The sequence below is a fragment of the Rhamphochromis sp. 'chilingali' genome (genome assembly GCF_963969265.1).
Source record: "Rhamphochromis sp. 'chilingali' genome assembly, chromosome: 3".
In the NCBI taxonomy this organism is placed as follows: Eukaryota; Metazoa; Chordata; class Actinopteri; order Cichliformes; family Cichlidae; genus Rhamphochromis; species Rhamphochromis sp. 'chilingali'.
In genome coordinates this window covers 13,680,344-13,699,012 of record NC_137931.1, presented here as the reverse complement: position 1 = coordinate 13,699,012, position 18,669 = coordinate 13,680,344, and the positions used below count along the sequence as shown (strand labels likewise).

At 41.0% G+C, this 18,669-nt stretch overlaps 1 protein-coding gene across 4 annotated transcripts in view; it reads left to right on the top strand.

Annotated features, from left to right (window-relative positions):
- Nucleotides 1–1,485: 1,485 nt before the first annotated feature.
- Nucleotides 1,486–18,669, top strand: part of nbeal1 (neurobeachin-like 1) — a 61,269-nt gene continuing 44,085 nt past the window's right edge. For all 4 annotated transcript variants that reach the window (XM_080878934.1, XM_080878935.1, XM_080878933.1 and 1 more), the window contains exons 1-2: nt 1,486–1,565; nt 2,083–2,474. In XM_080878934.1, the coding sequence (XP_080735060.1) occupies nt 2,347–2,474 (128 nt within the window). In that variant the 5' untranslated portion in view covers nt 1,486–1,565; nt 2,083–2,346. The remainder of the gene's footprint in view (nt 1,566–2,082; nt 2,475–18,669) is intronic.

Here is an 18,669-nt window from a genome sequence, read left to right as displayed (position 1 = left end):
TGGTGACTATGATTCAAGAAACACCATTCCCACAGTCAAGCACGGAAATGGAAATATTATGCTTTGTGGCTGTTTTTCTTCTAAGGGTACAGTACAGCTTCAATCCATTGAGGGAAAAATGGACGGAGCCATGTACTCTTTAATCTTGGATGAATACCTCCTTCCCTCAGCCAGCATGACAATGACCTAAAACATACCTCCAAGGCCACAAAGGAGTGGCTAAAGAAGCACATTAGGGTCATGGAGTGGCCTCAGGCCTGACCTCAGTCATGCAGAATTTTCTGTGGAGAGAGCCAAAGCTTTAAGTTTATGACAGCCAGGAAACCTAAAGGATTTAGAGAGTTTCTGGAAAGAGGAGTGGGCCAAAATCCCTCATGAGATGTGTCCAAACATGGCGACCAACTACAAGAAACGTCTTAGAGTTGTGCTTGCTAACAAGGATTTCTCCTCCAATAATAACTCATTTTTGCTTGGGTAGCCAATACTTATTTCACTCATTAACCCCCCACGACGCATTTAAGTGACAGAAGGAACATCAATTATTATTGCTATTACTACTATTACTATTATTATTATTATTATTAGTGGTAGTAGTAGTAGTAGTAGCGGCAATATTAATTCTTTCTGCATATGACCATTTCTAGAGGTCTGAAAATTGTAGTTTTTCTCTGCTCCACTGGGCGGCAATAGAATATCAAAACAAACAGACCGTAACCCAACCCCTAGCAACCACGTAGGTCCACATCGACAACGTAAGTGAGTGAAAACTGTCGCAAATACTCTGAATAGTGTCATATACATCAGAAGCATATTTCGTCACTGTTTAACAGCTTCATTTTTAAACGATAAGTAAAAAAAAACACACCCTTGCCTTCATGAACGCCTTCGAGTGGCTCGTTTTTGTATTTTCGTGCTAGACGCTGCAGTCTCTTGTTTATCCGGTTCCCCCACCAAATTAAAATCCCCTTTTACGCTTGTTATACTGTACACAGTATATGAAGTACTGAGAAGTAAAGTCTAGTTTAATAAAAGTACAATATTACAATATTCCTTTTTACACTTGCTTTTGCTTTGGACTACATATTAGGCATGTCTTTAGTTCTTATAACTATAGGAACATGTTGTTATTTCGAACCATTACACTTTCCTAAATGGTACTATATGCCTACTATGACAGCAAGATAGACCACAACCCTCCATTTAGGGAGAGTAAAATTGTGGCTCCCTTGAAATAAACATCATATAAACTTAATAAGCTCCTTATAGTGTTATATTTAGCTTTTTATGTGTAATTATTTTAGTTTCATTAAAGTATTCTACTTTATTTATGACATTTTGATTATGAAGGTGTTTACAGTTTTGGCAGCTGTAACACCGGTGTTTTCCAAATTTTGGAGCTAAATAAAATATGTTTATTTTATAGAAATCAGTCGACTCTTATTTTTGAAATAAGTCAAAGCGTTAGTCCACAGGAAGTCGCTGTGCGTCCTTGTTGTCGGACGCTGGACGTAAAACCAACTACCCTGGAAACGGTGTCAGTGACAGTTGGTCTTTTCTTTGCACAGGTGAGCGGTCTGCAAGTTATCGATAGGTCTATTTTTATTTCTGGTGTTTTTATCGGTTTATTACTTTCATGTGAACCCTCTGTAGCCGGGCAGGCATTGGCGGATGAAGCGTTTGTGTCACATGAGGAGGAGGAGAAATGGTGGCTTAAAAAATAGAAAAAGGCTTCTTTTTTTTTGACAGACAGCTAGCTTATAGCGAGCTTGGTCAGGTAAGGTTAACTACACAGCAGTGTTTGCCCAGGGTGGCCGAAGAGACTGTACGGAATACGCTAGTTATTCAGCTTATCAGAAGAGCACACAGTAGAAAATAGGCATGTATATATGTATGTGTTTTGTCGCGTAGTTGACCGCCACAGTACATCTGAGCTCGGAGCCAGCTGGGCTGCTCAAAGTACACAGGGAGTAACGTTACTGAAAGTATTTTGTTGCTTGCGGTCGATAGCCTTGCCATTTGGCTTACAGTGACCAAACATCCGCCTCCATCATATGCAATTGTCTGTGTTGTTATCCTTCATAGCGCAAACGCTGCTGGGAATACCTCCAAGAAGAAGAACCGGGAGGGGAAAAAAAGTGGGAGTCGAGGCCCAGCTGCTCCAGAAATTCCAGCTATTGCACTCCGGGGGCTTCACATTTCTCCTTTGCCATGGAATATATTTTTTAAAAGTCTCCCTCTATCAGGCTGTTGCCTCAACACGTTGCACAGCTTTCCCCACTCTTTTTAAAAGGACTATCACACCTTTGTCAGAGTTGGTAAGTCATGAGCAATGAAGCCGTTTAGCTCATGACGGGGAACCATGAAGCAACCAGGGAAGTGACCTCTGTGGACACCGCAGCCCGAGGGTGCCCCTCACTGGCACCATGGCATCCAACGAGAGACTGTATGAAGTCTGGATGCTCTACTGCACCAAGGTAAGGTTTCTCCTTTTCCACACACACTTCCCCTGTGGAAATGTCATTCGTGTGAAGTAATGGACCGAGTGAGGGCATTTCCTCCCTGGCAATTGCCAGGGGGGGGGGTTATTCACTCATGCTATTTATGTTTTTTGAAGTCTAGCAACAGATTAAGCCCATTTGCTCTGACAGGCTGTGGTTATGAGAAAGTACAGCCTGTGCTGACAGACAGGTTGAAGGCAAAGACAATTAGTGCATTGCGGTAAAAGGCAGACTAATGAAATTGCTTGTAGATCCTGAAGGAATTATTGCAGCGAGACACATTATGTTTATAAATGAATAATTAATTCACTGAGGACAAATTTTGTCATAACGTCAGGTGGATGTGGTTTCTAATGAATGTTAAATTCAACCCCAGCGAGGATGCATTCTTAAATGTATCATGGTCGTGATATGTTGTTAATGCTCCCTTACTTTACCAGTAGAGATGAATGAAGGCATGCCAGAGTAGAGACAGCACCCTTTGAGTCAGCTCTTGGCAAGATTTAATTCACCTTGTGATAAAGCATGCGCGCATCCTGCCGTCCAATCAAAACGGGCTGCCTGAGCCGCTCCTCACGTGAGCCTGGCTGCAGTCACACTACCTACCTCCCACAGTAATCCCTCACAATAACGCACCGTGCATAGCCCTCTGAGAAGTGTGGAGGGCTGTGAAGCTGTTACACTTATTTTTAGATTACGACATCCAATAATCCTCATCCTGAGAAGTAAAGCATTTGAATGCTGACACACACAGAGTGTTTAATACCAGCGAGCTGGGTGCCTGGAGTCTCTGAGATTGTTGCAGTCACCTGTGAAAAAGTGAGCATATACATTACATTTGCTCTAGCAGGACTTTTTCTTTGCATTGACTGAGCATTATATTGCAGGGAAGGATCATTTCATTCGAGCCTGGCTTTCAGCCAGAGTCCACTGAGCTAATCTTTATGTCTGCATGAAGCAAAAGAGATGTGGCGAGAGATGCATTCTAATATATATGATATACATGTGCACGTACAGGTGAATTGAATCATTGTTGATCTTGTTACAATGCTGGGATACACTGGAGCTTTGCATTCATACTAATGCTATTTGACAAGGACACCTCTGAAGCCCAGAGCCTGTTAAATCAACACTAGGGAGATCTACACAGTATGGGGCAGACCATTTTAATGATATGGTCTGTGTGTGGGTGTGTGGGTTGTCTAGCCTTTAGTCACATGGTCTAAATTGGTCAAGGAATGTCTCTTTCTGAGGCTTGACTCTTGTCTGAGCTCTGAGACCAGCCACACTGTGTCCCACCAAGTGGTCAACTACGACCGGCCTCTTATCACAATTTTCTCTTCCCAACTCTTTCTCATTGCAAAGTAGCGAAACAGTTTCCTTGTTTTCAGGGCTTCTGCAGGTCATTAGAAAATCTTAAACGGTTTGAAGGGCAGACGGTGCTCTGCCCTTGTTTTTATTCAGTGAGCTCTGCAAAAGCTTTGCGCTCCTTTATGAAATGGTGTAGGAAGCCTGATCTTAAAGGAGCTCTTATTAATTTATTAATAACACCCATGGCTGCTAAGTGAAGTGGTCTTTGCGGGCAGTTCGTTCAAACCTTTATTGGCCAAAACGGTGGACACACTCAAGTCTGCCTTTGATTATTATTCATGTATTTTTCCAAAAGCTAGGAGACCAGCTGTGTGTATATTAAGTATCAGTAAAAGAACAAGGTTGACTTGGATGAAGCAACCAGGTAGGCACTTGCTATGTAGCTAAGTTACATCTAGCTGGCTGACTGACTGCCCCCATGTTGGCTTTCAATGTGAAAAGTCGATACTATTTAGCTTTATGACTTTACATCATTTACATCCCCAACTGCCATTTCAACTCATATATGACTTTGCTAGTCACAGTGATAGCATGGCAACAGCTTGTTGAAGATGACCAGCTGAGGTATGAGAACGAGCCACACATTAGCCCAGAGACAGTATAAAAGATTCAAAAACGTAGCTACTGTGATGTCACCCAATGTCCAGTTATGAAGCCTTGATATGAGTGTTTCCTCTTTCCTCATCTTTATTTACACAAAAACAAACAAACAAACAAAAAAAAAACAGGATGAAGAAGTGCAGCTCTGACTGTGAAAGTGCTCCTCTTTTGGCTAACATCTTATAATTGACAAGTGATTACCCAAAGAACATCCATTCCAGATCCATTCTGAAAAACAATTTAAGCAAGATTTACAAAATGATTATAAACTCAGGAGTGAGGTCACTACAGAGAACTATAGGTCTCTAACTCTAAATAGTTTTGTCCAACAACAGCTTATGTCATTTGGTGGTCTTCAGGATAAATTTTTCATTTATTTATTTCAGTTTTAGTTTTGTTTTGTTTTTAAATCTCTTCCACATTAACTTCCTTTTTCTGACCCTTAAGCTACAACTGTCCATTAGCCAGAAAGATGACTCGGGCATCAGGTTTTGGTTCTGAAAACCAAACAGTTTGACTCGAACACTCTGCTGACGCTAACCAGCTTTCCCCTGATGGCCAAATTCCAGGATGGGCTTTATTACATAGATATAGCTATTTTATAGCCAATTTCACCTAACTTATCTGCAAATCCACACAAATTACATAATGCCTAACTAGCAGCTAGTTGGCTAAACCTAGTTTGCTTTCTCACTAACGGTGTCACTAGCTATGTTCTATCTGATGCCACAGCCTTTGTGTTTGTTTTGTTGTCTGTATGTGGAGCTTGTGTTGAATCGTTGTGCTGGGAGCCAGAGTAAGGCAATGGGAATAAGCATAAACGTCACATTCTTTGGATTTTCATGGAAAATTTGACTCAAGTCCTTGACATTGAAATCAGACCACATGCTGTTAGAGGCAACAAAGAGCGTCAGGGAAAATCTACTGTTCGAATTTGGTTGGAGTCCTTTTAAACATTAGCAGTAAAAAACAATTAATACATGAAACAACTACCTAATTTGCAATGAAATGCTAGTAAAACACACAGTACTGCATTTAAGCTATAGTTTAAACTTTATAATAACCTCTAATTCAACTTTCAATGATAATGCAATTTATCATAGAGTTAGTAATTTGCAATATTATAACACTTTTAAGACTTAATGATTATCCTGAATGCTGTATTTACTCCTGAAACTTGACTATGTGACTCAGTTAGATGACTTTGGAGGCATCTGTCATATTTGTGTACTCATCCTGATACACACCTCTTTCATGTGCCTTGCCTGGTTAATCACTGACAACAGTAGAGTCATGGCAGCCTTTAGTGTCAGAGGTTAATACTGGCACTGTTGTCTAAGAAAGAGTCATTCAGGTGAGTGGTGTTGACAGTAGAAACTTTTACAACACAACCAGCCCTCGGCTCCATTGGGAGAACCAGCTCGTCCTGTTCTGTCAGTCAGATGTCTGCTTTCTGATTATCTCTCTCTGAATCATTATCATTCACCTGACCACTTAGTTCCTGGTACTGAAAGAGGAAGAGGCAATTTTGTGTTTAGACAGACGTGTGTCTCTCCTAGAAGTTTGACTTATGGCATTAGAAAACTGCTTTTGAATACACTTTAAGCCAGAAGTGGCAGCTGGCCTTTTGGCATACTGATGAAGTCAGAAATTGTTGGTTGAACAGCTGTAGCATCAGTTCCAGTGTGGAGAAGTGTGCAGGAGTTGGTGTTTGTGTATGTACCAGGTCATATTAGCCATATCTGAACACAGGCACAACATCACAGCTTTATACATCATGTTTATTCTTTGGGTAGGGTAATTTATGAAAAAACAAATAATAAATTAGGTGCCTTCAGATTACACTCAGCACCATATGTTGCTGGTATACTGGCCTTTGTTTTCCCTTGTTGAATGACAAATGTGTGTTTATAGTGTTTTTGTTTTGTTTCATTCATTTCCTGAAACGGTTGTCGACTGTAGTTTATAACAATTGTTAGGACTATTTGCTACCACAGATTGATGCACATTTGGTGCTGTTTTCAGTATTTAGGGAAGTATAGGTGGGCAGAATGTAGTATTTTGTCCTCCAGTGTAGTTTCAGGCTGTGCACTCTAAAGTTTTGAACACTATTATGTAAAATAATATTTACATTAAAGTCAGAAGGTCAAAGGAATGCTTACTGTATCTTTGACCTTTCATTATATATTGCTAGTAGGGAATAGTTGGGAAACATAGTAAAAGCTTAGTCTGTATGATTACATTTACATTGTTTGAAAAGTACTGTTGGTATTCATTATTTAAAGCTTCTAAAGCTTCTAAATTAATGTATTGGTAGATGTCAGTTATTATGTTGTATGCATTTCAATGAGAATCTGCAGACTAGGGCTGGGCGATATGACCCAAAATTCATATCTCGATATTTTTTAGCTGGATGGCGATATAAGATGTATATCTCGATATTTTTTTTAAGCCATAAAGTAAGAACAAAAAGAGAGTTCTTAGTCAAAGCTGTGTCCCAGATGTCACACAGGCACTTTTATTAACATACAGCACAGATGTACATGAAAAATTACTCAAAATTAAATTATGAGCATTCATTAAATAATAATGCTCCATAAATAAAAGAAAACAATGTTGTTTTTGTGCTAAACAAAGAGCTCACAATTGTGCCGTCAAAATGTAAACTAAAAGACGCTGAGCGTAATAACAAAGACAGACAGATTTCACAGCTGCTCTGTTCCCAAGTTTTACTGTGTGACTGATAGCCTGGAGTTTGAAATCCGCTTCATAACCACGTCTCTTACAGGTGCCATTTATGGTCCTTATACACACACACAATACGGTAATATTACGTTGAAGCACAGTACGTATCACTCCGCGAAGCTCCTCGGTAGCCGTAATGCGCCGACAATCTATCAAGCGGTGCAGCTCCGTAGCTTACCAAAGTCGTACTCAAACATTTTTGACAGATTGCTGAGCGCCGTGTACCACATAAAATCGGTTCGCGGCCATCAAGCACAACCAGAATTCATACATAAGGCGCACTGTCAACTTTTGAGAGAATGAAAGGATTTTAGGGTTAGCGCGGTTAGCTCGTTAGCATGGTTAGCTCGTTAACACGTTGACGCTGTCCAGCCCCACGCATGGGGCGATGCACAGTAACTCGTTAACGGAGATTTGCCGTGTCCATCTTGTCGCTGCCTGCACGTGAAGCGATGGGGGAGAAGGGGGAGTTGTCTTCAGTGAAGGCGAGGCGGAGTAACGTTGCGTAGAGACAAAAGTGGACGAAAGAGAGGCAAACTTGCGGCTCCACAACTATAATTATAACGTAACATAGACTATATCGATATAAAGGATATTGTCACATCTTATATCTCGTATAAAAATATATCGATATGTTTTAAAAACTCGATATATCGCCCAGCTCTACTGCAGACTACCTCCAGTTTGCTTCTCTGAGTTATAGTGAAGCAGAGAGGTCACAGACAACAGCCAAGATGCTTATGTAACGAGCGATCCTCTTCGCTGACTGTCATTGGTTCGTGCCATAGTGTTGTCCCCCAGCAGCGGCTGGTGGCTGCCGGCATACAGTGGCGCAGTAGCTCTGCTCTCTCGCCAGTGTTTTATCCAGAAGGGCTTGTCAGACAGTGGAGGGTTTAGCAGATTCCTGAATCGTGCCAGTTCCGCTCTTAAGGCCATTATGTGCTGCAGAAAAGCCTTTTTGATTTAACCAAGCACAGGGAACATTTTACCCTCCTGTGGCTTTAAAGTTGACTCTGGTAACTTAAGAGGAACAGTCCTCACTCTCTTTTTCAACTGTCCACAACACAGGGGATTCACAGAACCATCATCCTGTGTGATGTCACCCCACACCACCCTGCTTTTTCACTGGATTGGAGCAAATGCCAGTAATTTGCATAAACCCTTGCTCTTATGGGAATCAGCATGCAGTGAAAGCATTGGTGGAAATCGGAAGCAAAAGAGTCAAGCTGGAAATGGTGCAAGGTTTCAGATTTTCACATATTTGGTCAAGTAGATTACCCAGTCTAATTTCTGCTGACACACACACACACACACACACACACACACACACAAATAATCATGTGCATACGCCATACCTCATGCAGTCTGACAAGCTCATGCACTCAGGCTTCGGTTTACTGAATGAACTGCTCCGTGAAGTTTGCTCCCTCAGGCTAACTTTCTTCCCTGGTGCAGTTCTTGCTTCTCATTTTCCCTCCATGCTATGAATATCTCTGGCATAACACTGATGTCACTAACAGGGTGTATCAGACGTGCCTCGTGCAGTGTGGACCCCTATGCACACACACGCACACACGCACACACGCACACACCCACCCACCTCTGGCACTTATGTCATGGCCAGAGGAGTTGTCACAGTGACGGGTAGTGCTGTAAGCCTGTATGGCAGCAGAAACAGAAAAACCACAGCCGTCTATTAAATCTAAAGGGAGGAGGCCTTTAAACATTGTGGTTTCAGCGACTCTATGCCACTTCCACCTAACCAGGTTCCCCTGAACTGCCACCCGACCAGCTGGCTGACCACGCCTGTCTAGCATCTCATAACAGATCAAGTCAAAACGATGCAACTAAAGATCCTGGCAAAATGACAACATACAGTTTTAGAGTTATAGAGCATTGACAGAAAAGCAGTATTTAATGCCCTAGGAATGAAACAGCTTCCCTGGGAACGCCTTGGATTCCCCACAGTGGAGCTGGAGGTGGTGATTGGTTGAGTGGCGTCTGAGCATGGCTGCTTAGACTGTACCTGGACCCAGATAAGTGGTAGAAAATAAATGGATGGTCAAGAATGAGAATAGACTCCAGAAGGAATCGTTTTGTTGTTGTTGTTGTTTTTTTTTTGTTTTTTTTTGTTTTGTTTTTAAAAAATGAGTAACAATTAGAAAATCCAGCATTGGTCTCTCTTTAGCCCTTCAGCTTTTTCTTTTCGTTCATGCATGTCTCTGACATTCGAAATGACTGAGAGCTATTGATAAATCCAGTCTGGGTCAGTGGGGATTTCTCTGTTAAGAAGGACGTGCATTGGTCTGTGTTGCTGTTGACCTTGGAAGGTTTACAGAGGTCAGTTTAAACAGATATTTGGGATTGTGATGTAGCTGGGCATAGAATTTAATATGATAATGAACTAAATCATAGAGGCATGTGATTCTCTCATGGGAACTGTCTGTATACACATTGGGACACAAGAATATTGTGGGAGTCTGGCTGGACAAGGTGTGTGATTGTGTGTGTGTGTGTGGGGGGGGGGGGGGGGGGGGGGGCTGTGATGAAGGCTGAGGATAAACAGGGCAATGTAGAGCAGGGTGTGTCCCCTGCCTGCCACAGTACAAACCCTCAATGGGCATCTGTGCTCCCAAGCTGCTGCCTAAAAGAGGACATTCTTTAAGAGACATACACACAGTCATTCAGCCACAAACTCACTTGAGAGGGAAACTACTGGCTTAAATCATCATCTTCTAATTTCCTGGCAGCAGCATTCATATGTACATTAAGACAATAGACTGTTTATTGCTCTGGTTAAAGAGCAGTGTGGGCACCATCCAATAAGGCTGGGCCATATTATACCGTTCACGGTAATACCGGTATAATGTTAGGCAACAATAGGAAAATGAAATATCGCGATAGAATATGAGTAAAACGCGCATGCGCAGTGCCTTTGTTTTCATACGCACATGGCCGATTGTTGAGTGAAACAGATGAACCAGAATTGGTTTGTAAAAATGGTGCAACTTCAGTGATGTGGAACTGGTTTGGTGTTTGTCCGTCAGACACACGACAAAGCACATTTTTTTGCAGAACATGCAAGCGGCTGTCGTTATTGTCGTATTTGTCGGACTTGGGCTACGTTCACACTGCAGGTCTTAATGCTCAATTCCGATTTTTTGATCAAATCCGATTTTTTTTGTCTGCTCGTTCACACTACAAATAAAATGCGACAGCAAACACGCTCTAGTGTGAACGCTCAAAGCGGCCCGCATGCGCAAAAGAAGATGTCACACACAAAGCGCTCTGTTTAGACCCAGAGCAACAGTATTGTTTGACTGATGGCCCTTAATAAAAAGACTTCGGAGTTCACGTTTCCCAATTTTTGCTTTAAGTTATTTTGTTATTTACATAATAATGTAAATAACCTAATAATGATCCTTATTGCTGTTTAAGAGAGGAGCGGTGCTTCAAAGGATAGCTGCAGATTTCTGTCAGAATCTGTAGATTATACAGTACAAATAAAATGTTTACGTTGTCTTCCCAACAGTTTCACTGACATCTACACTGGATGGCCAGGAAGCGTTCGCGATGTCTTCTCGGGCGCTGATAATTAGCTTCAGTCTTGTGTCGGTGACGTAAAAGGCGGATTTAATGCGACTTGACCGTTCAAACAGCAGTCGCTTTCTAAAACATCGGATATGTATCGGATTCAGTACCACATACGAAAGTGACCCAGATCGGATTTGAAAATATCGGATTTGCGCCGTTCACACTGTCATAGCATGATCGGATATGGGTCGCATAGGGTCAAAAAAATCGGATTTGATGCGCTTTCGCCTGCAGTGTGAACGTAGCCTAAGATGCTCGTAAATCTGGAAGTAATCTGGGTCCTAAACTCCGTATGCTTCAGGTCAAAAGAACACTGCAGCATCACTGAGAGTTAAAAACTGTCTAAATTCTTTCATCTTTAATAAAACGATCAGCATTGCTGCTTTACCAGGTGTAACTATGAAGTTTAACTTCCAGGCATCCATGAAAACAAAATTTATTACATTTAACGGAGTTAGAAGTTAGCAGGAAACTAGCGGAAGTTAGCTCGCTAGTTTCGCTAGTTACCTAAGCATGATATTGCATGTTCTGACTGAGAGATTTCTGAAAAAACTCGAACGTACAGCTCTGCTATCACTTCCAACATAAATGAAGACAGGAAACTAAACAGCAGTGACGTTTGTAGGGTTACTGAAGTTGGGCTAGCTGGTATATAATGATGTGCTACGTGATCGCTAGCGACACAGCTATGTTAGCATAACATAAACAGTGAAGCTGGAGGACGAACACTAACACTTTTCCACTTATAAAAGTTAACGTTAAGGTTCCTGATAGTTAGAGACAAATGCAATCGCATGGCAGGATGCTGTAAACGGACCAAACTTCAGTCAGGAGAACAACTGAGATAATCCATCCACAATACAAGGTTAGTCATTAATATACTGCAACAACATGGGAATAGAGCAGCGGCCAGAGAATTCAACATTAATGAATCAATGGTACAGAAGTGGAGGAAGCAAGAAGAATGAGTTTAATAAAGTTTGATTTATCTGACTGCTTTGTTTCGCTTAATGTGCCTTATAATCCCGTGCACCTTATGGTCCGAAAAATACGTACTGCACACTGCAGTTTAATGTAGCAAAGCACCTCTTTTTAACTTCAGTGGATATTATACATGGTTATGCTCAGGATATGTCAGCCCATTTCTACTGGAAATGCCTTTTGGTTAAACTTTCAGCAAGGAATTTGCATTTGCACTGTTACATTTTTATAAAGCTTTAATGTACATAAAAACCAGCTTCTTGTTTAAGTGAAAATAAATGGAAGGTTGTGTTTTTGCGCTAGTAATGTTGTGGAGTTGTATTTTGTCTCGCATCAATTATATCGTCAGTTATATCGTTATCGCAAATTTTCAAATATATATCGTGATAAATATTTTTGACCATATCGCCCTGTTCTACCATCCAATAATAAATGTTTTTCTCTGTCATTGTAAGTGACGGGGTAACACGGGGAAAGAAGCACACACAGAAGACAGACCGTGGCCTCCTAGCAGAACATATTACACACGTGGTTCCTGCTGAGTTCCAGTCCGACATCTCTCTCTCTTTTCTTCTTTTTTTGTCTCTTCCACACACACACACACGCACACGCACACACACGCACACACACACGCACACACGCACACACACACACACACGCGCAGACGGAGGTCAGCGTCACAGGATTATTCTGATGACTTCACTTGGAATAGCACAGCGCTGGCTGATTCCCACTCTGACACGCAGACAGAAGCAGTCTCCCCCTCTGTAGCCAGGGGCTGTGCTGGCTAAGAAACACTGATTCTATTTTTTCCAGCTAATATTTTTTCCTTAGTTCTGAATTAGTAGTCTGCAAACTCTTTTTGTTTATGCAGGGATTTGATAAGGAGTTTTGTAAATTGGTTTATGAATTGCCTTTTCCTTCACCGTTTCACGAACATAGGTTTTATATGGGCTGGCTGCCTGTATGAGTATATTTTGTGACTTATTTTAACCCCATCCTCAGTATAATATAATTTTAATGTCCCATCTTTCTGTCACTCATAACCAGCCTCACGATTTATGTGTCAAGTTTTACTTTCCAGCTGCAGCTGGTTTGGCTAGGTTACAAATCATAATATTCAACTGCTTCTCTAGGTCTTGTGGTAGCTTGGACTACAGCTGGCAATGACAACTTCTGGCTCCAAAAAGCTAAAAGGGTGGCAGCCGAAATGCTAATTTGAGGCTTCAGAATGTAGAGTCCAAAACCAATGGGTGGCGTCATGGTAACGGCATCAGTCTTTAATATACACTCTGGATAAAAGTCACTGGAGTGAATTATTCCATTATTTATTTGTCAAGTCGGTCTTCCTGTTTGTCGGCCTTTGGAATGATGGGATGTTTTCTGAGCTCCCATATAAGTGAAGTCACAGCAATGAGAAAGTGCCAAATACAGAGTTACTTAACATCCAATCAAAATCAGTTTTATTTTACATAGGGCTGCTCGATTATGGCAAAAATGATAATCACGATTATTTTCACTGAAATTGAGATCTCGATTATTTGACGATATTTATTTAACCCTTTAAGACCTACCATAGAACCAAGTGAGTACAGAGGTCTGACCCAAGACTTTGTGGACTGGTGCCAGCTGAACTACCTCCAGATCAACGCCAGTAAAACCAAGGAACTGGTGGTAGACTTCCGCAGGCACAAGCATTCTCCACTGCAACCACTGAACATCCAAGGTATGGACATTGAGGCTGTGGACAGCTACAGGTACCTTGGTGTTCATCTGAACAATAGACTGGACTGGACTCATAACTCAGACGCCCTCTACAGGAAAGGGCAGAGCAGGCTGTACCTGCTGCGGAGACTCAGGTCGTTTGGAGTGGAGGGCCCACTCCTGAAGAAATTCTATGACTCTGTTGTGGCTTCTGCTATCTTTTATGGTGTGGTCTGCTGGGGCGGCAGCATCTCTGCTGGGGACAGGAAGAGACTGAACAGGGTGATCCGAAGGGCCAGCTCTGTTCTAGGATGCCCTCTGGACCCAGTGGAGGTGGTGAGTGACAGGAGAACGGCGGCTAAGCTGTCATCCCTGATGGACAACATCTCCCACCCCATGCAGCAGACTGTGACAGCACTGAGCAGCTCCTTCAGTGGGAGACTGCGGCACCCACGGTGTGGGACGGAGAGATTTCGCAGGTGTTTCCTCCCCACTGCTGTCAGACTCCATAATAAAGACTTTAACTGATCAAGCACACACATCCATACATATGCAATAATACTAAGTGCAATAATCCTTTCTGTCATCGTTGTATTTTTACTCAGTTGTATATAGTATTTGTATTTGTATTCTATTTTTATCTTATTGTATATTTATTTTATTTTATTCTACTGTATATAGTATTTTATTTTATTTTATTCTATTCTGTACAGTTGTGTACTGTATTTATTCTTATTGTATTCTAATTTTTGCCTCATAACTTTTGCACTGTCCACTTCCTGCTGTGACAAAACAAATTTCCCACGTGTGGGACTAATAAAGGTTATCTTATCTTATCTTATCTTATCTTATCTTATCTTATCTTATCTTATCTTATCTTATCTTATCTTATCTAAGTCCGCCAGAGCTTATATTATTTTTTTACATGTTGTAGTGCCATTTGTGGGAGCATTTCAAGTTGCTATACAATTGTTATAGCCCATATTTTAATAATATGTATACATTAAGTCCATAGTAACTACATTAATTGCAAAAAAGTGCAATAAACTACAAAAAAATTGAAAATCGTTTTTGTTTTTGTTTTTTAACATATATTTCTACTTGGAGAAATTTAAGAGGTTTATCCCTCAAAACTTTAAATACAAAAAAGTTGCAAAAAATAGTTTATAACAACAGGAAATTTATTTTGAGTGTCTTCATAGTTTTATTTTGGAGATACAGCAATTTTTATATACTGCAGGAAAAACAAAAACAATCCTATGATGCAAATTTGCAAAGAAAACAGCAGGTGCATCAAAATAAACTATTTCCAGCAGTGCAATTCGAGTTCTAAGCATCCCAGCAACTATTCAGAAAAGTCAAACATGACCAGTATAGGCTTTTAAGGCCTACAAGTAAAAGAAACTACATTTTCCGCGAAAATGACGTCACTTCCGGTTTCGGGCAGGAAATGGCGGACATGTGATAGTTAGCGGTGACGTTTGTTTCAATGTGCGAAGTGTTACGAGCAGCTGATCGGATCGGCAAAGCGTGTTTCTGGAATATTATGTTTTTGTTCCTGCAAGCGCTTTTTATGCCATTTTTGCAAAGCTATATGTGGAAGGAAACCGTGACTGAGGACAAGCTGATGGCATAAGATGTAAGTACAACTCCTCCGGTTTATTGCGCTAGCTTACACGGTTCAGGTTCTACAGGGATTTAAAAATAGTTACACAAAACAGAGCGTGCTGCTCTGACCGGCTTTAAAGGGTTAACAATAACAATGTATTGAATAATGACTTTAAAAAATAATATAAAATAGTGTGCACCACCACTGAAGTTTTTTTTTTTTTTTTACCTCTCTTTTCAACCAACGGCAGTTACTCTCCTCTCCAAATAACTTCTGCTTAGCTTTCCGAGCTTCCCTCGGGTCCTCTTAATCAGCGGTCTCCAACCTTTTTTGCGCCACGGACCGGTTTATGCCCGACAATATTTTCATGGACCGGCCTTTAAGGTGTCGCGGATAAATGAGGGAGGGGATAATAATCGGCTCAGTCATTTTTAATGATTGTTGAAAGCCCAGATCGTAATCATGATTAAAATTCGATTAATTGAGCAGCCCTAATTTTACATATATTGCATACGGGCATTGTATGATGTGAGTTCTTGTTATAGCTCCCTTTGTACAAATTTCGTTAGGCAGAAGCAACAGAACGAGAAGAGGAGTAGCATTACATCGCTTCAAAATTCTTGTACTTCCTCATGGCTTGAACGGACTCAAACTTTTACCTCTCACACAGTTTTCACTGGATTGATTGTCATAATATCAGTAGGCAGTTCCCTAGAGAGTGAATGCTAAGGCCTTTAAAAAGCTCCGGGCTTTTTAGTTAACTCTATAAAGGGGGTCACCAAATCACGATCTAAATATTTAAAGACCTCTGAACGAGTAGGGGTCAGACTACTCTACCAAATGCTCAATAAACCGAGTGTTGCTATAATCTGCCATGTTTAACTCTTCAGTTTTCCTTGACCTAGATTGCTCACTCACACCCTCCAGATGGCCCAAAGTCCTTATGACAGCATCTGTTAAGAGTGCTTGAACAAGAGATAACTTGTGTATGATGAATCAATGATGCTTTCAGAGTTACGTCTGTGATACAGAGCTGAAACGATCAGATTTGTGTGGGGGTTTTATGTTGTTGTTTGGGGTTTTTTGTTTGTTTTTTTTATTTTAGTAATTTTCTTAAGAGACATTGGCAAGTATTTAGTTGTTACAGCTCTGGTTGTTAAGCAAACAAAACACTAACTTGACATTTTCTAAACAAAGCACTTAACCAAACATGAGTAGTAGATTAATTAGAGACAGTAAATCATCCTTAGTTGAAGTCCTGTTGCAGTGTCTGCTGTAACAATACTACTTGCAAATGCTGTTACTGCCACACACACCCATCAATTATGCTCAATGTTCGGAGATTATATGAACAATGTGAAAAATATGTTTCTGTACGCGTTGCTTGCAGCCATTCATTTTGAGTGTCCTCAGGTCAGACCAGTTGGCATCGATTTTGTGTGAGCAATGGGGAGGGACACAGTGAAGGCTTTGGATGTCCTCCGCCAGAAATTTTGAACATCAGACTTTATTTCCTGAATTCCGGATTATTACATTCTGATTATGATACATAGGTCTTTCTTTATATAAAGCAAAACAAACAAAGTCAGGCATTAGGTAAGGAAAATGTAATGTTATAGTGCAAAGGATGTAGCAGTGACAAAAAAATGCATTGTTCTAAATATGTTACATTTACTAATGCAACATATTACATGTAATACTGCATGTCACAGTAATAAAAAAAAATTCCGGAGTAATTTATTGTAGCACTGTCACTTGTGTGTGTTGTCTTGTTTGTTCCTGTCTGGCCAGTCCTCATCTCCAGCTGATGCTGGTATCCCATCTTTCTCTGGGCATTGTTCCATGGAATTTAGGAAATGCCGGTCAGCCGGCTGCTAGAAATGTGACTGTTAGGAACACTGCCGGGCCTGTTTTCCATTCAGTCAGGTGCAAGTTTTAGCTTTCACACCCTAAGAAAAATGCACGTGTGTCACCATCAGTTACAGGAACCACGGCCTCTCATTCTTATTTTGCTTGTATACACTAAACCTTAAATTCAAATTCTGTTGCTTCTGAATATGAAGCAATGCTGTGAAAAGAGGTTCACAAAAGTCTGGTCAAACATTGCAGCTTGTTGTGTGAACCACATAATTTACACACACACACACACACACACACACACACACACACACACACACACACACACACACACACACACACACATAAACACACTGCTTGTATAAATATGAATCTATTGATTTTTTTTTTTTTAAATAAAATTTTAATCAATTTCTTGTTTTCTCCAAAATCTAGGACATGATTATATACAGGAAAGCTTGACACAGTATGCAAAAGAAAAAACAAATAAATAAACAAGCAAAAAGTTTCATAATTGTCAGTTTCATAATTTAAAATTTTTCTTTGACTGGGAACCTCTGCAACAGATATGGGAAGAACTTTCTGAAGAATATTTGATCTCTGTTGTAGAGTGAATGCCACTGGTGTGTTCAGCTATTATATCTGCCAAAGGTCGCTACTTTGATTAGTCAAAAGTTTAAAATACATTTTGGTCTATAAATTGATTCCTTGATTTATTTTTTAACTCCAATTGCTTATTTGTACTATGCTTTCATTTCAGAGTGCAATGAGATTTTAAACTAGATGTTTTCACGTAAAATATGGAAAAACTCGGGTGTTCTAAAACATTTTGACCAGAAGTGTATGTATGTGTTTTTCTTGCTTCTAATATAACCAGAGCCAAATGTAGAAAAGGCACTGGGAAATATTTACTCAATCCTAAATGATGTGGGGTGATTAGCTAAATCTGATGTGCACATAAGCATAGAGGTAGTGTGCTTAAACTGAAATCAGCTTAGTTTTATTCTTGAGATCATTCTCCTTCTGCTTGTCTAACAGCATAGGTAAACACAGAGGCTAACAGCTAGTCCTCTCCAGCATCAGTGCTCTAGTTCAACAACCAAATCTGCGTGAGATTAATATCCTTTTTTTATCCATGTTTCAATTGAAATATCATCATGCTACATTATGTCTTTGGACTATTTTTCTAAGGGCAATTGTCATCTTATAATGGGGTGACCGTGCTCAAGGGGTTGGGAAGCGTATATGTAACCGGAAGGTCACCAGTTCGATCCCCAGGCTCTCTGTCCTGGTCGTTGTGTCCTTGGGCAAGACACGGGGTGGCTGTAGCTCAGGTGGCAGAGCAGATCAACCCCTAATCAGAAGGTCGGTGGTTCGATCCCAGGCTGCCCCCTGCCTGCATGCCAAATATCCTTGGGCAAGATACTAACCCCATGTTTGCCTACTGGTGGTGGTCAGAGGGCCCGGTGGCGCCAGTGTCCGGCAGCGTCGCCTCTGTCAGTGCGCCCCAGGGCAGCTGTGGCTACAATGTAGCTTGCCATCGCCAGTGTGTGAATGTGTGTGTGTGTGAATGGGTGAATGACTGAATGTAGTGCGAAGCGCTTTGGGGTCCTTAGGGACTAGAAAAGCGCTATACAAATGCAGGCCATTACTTTACCCTACCGCCTACTGGTGTTGGCCAGAGGGGCTGATGGCGCGATATGGCAGCCT